The following is a 5,155-nucleotide window of genomic DNA, read 5'->3' as shown; positions in this document are numbered from 1 at the left end:
CAAAATCATTCAACAGCATTCAATTTACTTTGGGTATGGCTTGGTTAAGCATTTTAATTGTACAGGAATTGTACAAGGTTAAACATGCCCTGATACATTTTCTCTTTACCCACCAAAATTGGAAAACCTCACACAAGAGACAATTTAAATTCACAAAAGAATTTGCATTCTGATCATTGTAAAGTTTTTGATTTTGAAATTATAGAAACCACAATAGTCTCACATAATATAGCTATACTTGATTACATAAATACAATGTGTATACTAACAAAATCAACAGTGTATTGTTTTAAATTATGTACCATGATCTTTGATAAAACTTTATAAGGTGGTTCTGGGTTGGGGTGTGCAGCCAACTTCTAGCTGCATGTGTGCCTTCATTTAATTTGTTCTCTTGATTGCTTTACAATATGCTCACTATAGAGCTGTTATGTTGCTGTATTTGTAAATGAAACCTAAACATGAATTTCACAAAGGTTTAGATAGTTTTAAAGTCAGAGTAAAACAACACCATTTTGAATCATCTTTGCTTGTAGAAAGACAAGACTGTGTTGATGACAACTAACTTCACAGACATCTCACATTTGAATATCTTTCATACAATGGTGACAGTGATTTTACTTTCCAGTGTGGCTGATTTAACTTGTTTAGCATGACTTAAGAACAGCATTAGTACTAACTGACAGTTAAATATTGCTATAGCACAGTGCTCAGAGAAGCAAGATGCATTTATACATTACATTTTATATAAAAAGTCAAAGAGTGCAACCATTTCTGACATCCCAGGGCTTAACAGACAGTATTGTTATTTTGTTTAGGTTGTTATTGTAGTGATGATTCAATGGGCCAGGTGCTTAAAGTTGGCTGTGTCATTCTACATACAAGAGCAAAGACAATCATGAATCTTGGATTTTTACCAACAACAAAGTCCTTGTTCATACCAGTAATGGCAGTCATAGTCTGCTGGCAATTCAAATGGTAATCAGCACTGATGCTATTGCTGGCTTGATAGTATCCATGACAACAGTACCAGGCAGGATGCAGTAATGAGACTGATCTTGTGGCTCACTCCACTTGATTCTGTAAATTCTGTAAAAAGTAAACAAAACATTAGTTAAATAAACAGTTGTTCAAAGTTTTGACATTTTTGAAGAAGTAGAACACAATATAGCTTACGGGCGCCATTCACGGTGATTGAGATGCCTTCAATGTCAAAGCCAGTGACGTTTAAACGTTCACTGATCAAAACCCTCCAAATCTCAATATTATTAGGAACAGATGTGCTTGCAAAGAGAAGGTTCATGTCATTGATGACTGATCCACTTCTGCAGATGGAAAAACACAAAATAATTTTGAAATATCAGATTTTGGTCACTACTCTGAAATTGTAACACGGTAAGTCTTAACAAATTACCTGAATGACACCACGTCCAAGGAACTGAAGGAGGAAGGGAATGCCCTTTGGAACGCAGGTTCAAGCTGCAGAAACAGAAAACAAATTGTACTTTTTTTACATATATGTTTGCCTAAGTTGTACAGTGAGCTGGAGGTGTAGTTTAGTTATCTTTGCTCTTTATTTAATATAATTATTCTTCTGCAGCAGCATAAAAAATGCAAATATTCTAGTTTGTCATTATATATACCCCTTGATATCTCTTTTATAGACTTTCTAGCAAGAGGAAAAATGTATGTTCCCTTATTTTACAGTTTTATTTCTTTTTTTTCTGTACTTTCTGTAGTGCAGAGAACTGTGTCCATGAGACAGACAGGAGGAAAAATAATGATGAGAACCACAACAGGATTCAAAAAAGAATTCATGATGACCTATTCATTTTTCGCAGTAACATTAAGTGTCTTCATGTGTATTTCTGGGCAGTGTGCACATTTTTTCAACTGGAATTCCATTCCTTACATTGTGGGGAATTTCTACCTGCGGAATTGACCAGCACCATCCATGAATCAAGTTTTCATAAAGTATTTACTTATTAACAAGACTATAGGGAACAATGGAGTAAATAACACTATTTTTGTCAATACTAGTTACTTACTGGAAAACAAACTTTTGGAAAGATTTAACCTAGAAATATACAGACCTAGAAAGATACAAAAATAAATACTAAAGTAAAAAGAGCATTAGCTGTATTTTAACATTTCAGTTCTCTGAATGGGGGACTGAGCTCCAGTAATTGTACCAGAAGATTTTATTTTAAGAGTTTGACTTACCTGTGTCTTTATCATTGAAACTCGATCTTTAAATGCTGCAGATGATGGATTGTTCAAGTCACTTGTAAATGTGCTTTGAAGAGATCTGAAAGTCACCCTTGTTGTAATGAGTGCTACAGTTGTAGGTGTGGTAGATGTAGATGTGGTAGTGGCAGGTGCTGTAGTAGTAGATGTGGTAGTTGCAGGTGCTGTAGTAGTAGATGTGGTAGTTGCAGGTGCAGTAGAAGTAGATATGGTAGTTGCAGGTGTGGTAGTTGTAGATGGAACTGGACCTTCTGTAAAACATAAAAAAGAATAAGTTAATAAGTATTGAAACCAAAAATAATTTGTTTGGTGTAAAACTGACTTTGTTGCCAGTTTAACTGATTTACAAGGACCATCATAAAGGGCATAGAAAGAGTTGGCTCTGTAGACTTTTTAGCTTCTTGTCTAGTTCGAATTTGCTAATATCAAAAATCTTACAGTTAATAACAAATTATTATTACACATATTCTGGCTAAATACAAGGTAGCTATAAATTAGCTTGTCATGCCACATTTTTTTTTAAATGAACCTCGTCTATAGCTTTGTTTCCTGTGCAGCAGCATAATATTTCAATAACTTATTTAAAAACTGCATGAGCAGCTCATTATTTCAATTTTTTTACATACTGATTAGAGCAATACATTGTGTTGTGTTTACATACCTATTAGAATGACTTTGTTGGGATTTATGGTCACATTGAAGCTGTTGTTGGTATTACTCACAGCTTCTACTAAGGTTTGAGCAACGACACTGTTCTGTGGGAGTTCTTCAAAGCGAGTTGTCTGATTGAACACAACCTGCAACTCTGCTTCAGTTACATCGGCTCGAATTGGAACACTCCTGTTTCAAGAAACCAAATGTCAAATAAAAATATGGGGTGATTCTGTTGCCATTTGTTATGGGTGATTTACACAAGACAGTACCAATTTTAAGACCATACATCTGAATACAAAACACCACTGAACTACTATTAGAAAAATGTTTTTACCTGAACAGTGTCACAATACAGTGGTCAAACTGAACAAATCTTGGTCTGTATATGAACTCACACTGCAAGAAAAAGCAACATCAAAAACCCTTGAGTATCTTTCGAGCACAATTGTTTTAAAATTAAATTGAATTGAAATGAAAATGTACATGAAATTAATTTCCAGCTTAACAAATGTGCCCTTCAGCTAAACATTTGTGTGTAATCATGTGTAACATTCTCACGGTCAGTAATTTGTTCAATTTGGTTCAAATTACTCACCGTAGCTACAACTCGTTGCTCAAGATCTTTGAATGGACTGCTGTTGGGGTTAGTGAGGTCAATTGAAAAAGAAATTTCCAAAATGATTGAGATAAGGTAAATAGGTGGAGTGGCCAAAGTCGTGTTTGGTGCAGCAGTTGTTGGTGGAGCAGGTGTCGTTGATGTAACTGTCGTTGTCAGGGCAGGGGTCGTTGTTGCTTCGGTTGTTTGAGCAGTTGTGCCATTCACTTTGATTGAGCTCCTTTCAATGTCGAAGCCAGTGACGTTTAAACTATCATTGATCAAAACCCTCCTAATCTCAGTATTATTAGGAACAGATGTGCTTGCAAAGAGAAGGTTCATGTCATTGATGACTGATCCACTTCTGCAGATGGAGAAACATAAAATATTTTTAAAAAATCAGATTTTGGCCAATTTTTAAATTGTAACACTGTAATTTTTAACAAATTACCTGAATGACACCACGTCCAAGGACAAGAAGGAGGAAGGGAATGCCTTTAGGAACACAGGTTCAAGCTGCAGGAACAGAAAACAAATCGTACTTAAACACGTTTCACATATATGTTTGCCTAAGTTGTACAGTGAGCTGGAGGTGTAGTTTAGTTATCTTCACTCTTTATTTCATATAATAATTATTATTATTCTGCAGCAGCATAAAAAATGCAAATATTCTAGTTTGTCATTATATTTAACCCTTGATATCTCTTTCATAGACTGTCTAGCAAGAGTAAAAGTTTTTCCTTATTTTACAGTTTTTTCTTTTTCTTTTATTTTCTGTCAATTCTGTAGCGAAGAAAGACTGCTCCAGGAGAGAGACAGACAGGAGGAAAAATAATGATTAGAACCACTACAGGATTAAAAAAAAATAGATTTCCTATTCATTTTTTGCAGAAGCATTACATTTCTTCATGTGTATTTCTGGGCAGTGTGCACATTTTTTCAACGGGTGTGCGATTCCTTTCTATGTGGGGAATTTCTACTTGGGGAATTGACCATTCACAATCCGTGTTTCAATTCATCGTACCATCGATTTACTAACATCCAGAATAAAGAGTACTAAATTTCGTGTGCATTCTAAAATATTGCACGTGCAATTTTAGTACCTGTTATGGGTGATTTACTAAATATTATTGCGTAGATGACAACAGGAGCAAACACAATGGAGGTGTCAGTACTTAAATGAGGGGTTTTGCATGTTTTAATGTTTTCCGGCATAAAGTCGGGAGGTAAAGCAGCCACTGCGTAAAAACCTTGGTTTGTTTCATTCAGTGCGTCTGACAGCACACCTGACAAACTGCTTTGGGAAACCCCAGCAGAAATAGGTACAGTATGCTGGAATGACCCAGACGCGAGGAAATGCCAGCAGATTGTGCTTCATAAAGCCAGAGGGAATAATCATCGACCCTCCGCTCCGTGATCTCCTGTCCCTGAACGCCCCCACGCCCGATTCCCTCTCCGATACCTACAATGAGTTGTGTCGCTATTACAACCGCCGTGCTGTGAACCGTTGGTGATTGTTTCCTCTGGCTGGATGAATTTTACGTGTAATCCATGCAGTGCAAATTCTTCCATCTCACGGAGAAAAGAAGTCAGGTCGAAACGAAATGTGCTTTATTGGCATGAATGTTAATATAACCGTATTGCCAAAGCTAAAGGAAC

General features: G+C 36.1%; 1 protein-coding gene across 1 annotated transcript in view; it reads right to left on the bottom strand.

The window, feature by feature from the left end:
- Positions 1-1,410: 1,410 nt before the first annotated feature.
- LOC123980775 (flocculation protein FLO11-like) overlaps positions 1,411-5,155 on the bottom strand; it is a 6,727-nt gene continuing 2,982 nt past the window's right edge. Inside the window, exons 6-11 of the mRNA XM_046065318.1 lie at positions 3,948-4,012; positions 3,497-3,860; positions 3,236-3,297; positions 2,909-3,087; positions 2,320-2,498; positions 1,411-1,479 (exon numbers count right to left, since the gene is read on the bottom strand). Of these exons, the coding sequence (XP_045921274.1) occupies positions 1,411-1,479; positions 2,320-2,498; positions 2,909-3,087; positions 3,236-3,297; positions 3,497-3,860; positions 3,948-4,012 (918 nt within the window). The remainder of the gene's footprint in view (positions 1,480-2,319; positions 2,499-2,908; positions 3,088-3,235; positions 3,298-3,496; positions 3,861-3,947; positions 4,013-5,155) is intronic.

Source organism: Micropterus dolomieu, linkage group LG12, assembly GCF_021292245.1.
Source record: "Micropterus dolomieu isolate WLL.071019.BEF.003 ecotype Adirondacks linkage group LG12, ASM2129224v1, whole genome shotgun sequence".
NCBI classification, from domain to species: domain Eukaryota; kingdom Metazoa; phylum Chordata; class Actinopteri; order Centrarchiformes; family Centrarchidae; genus Micropterus; species Micropterus dolomieu.
Note: the sequence above shows the minus strand (reverse complement) of the source record. Positions and strands in the feature narration are given on the sequence as shown.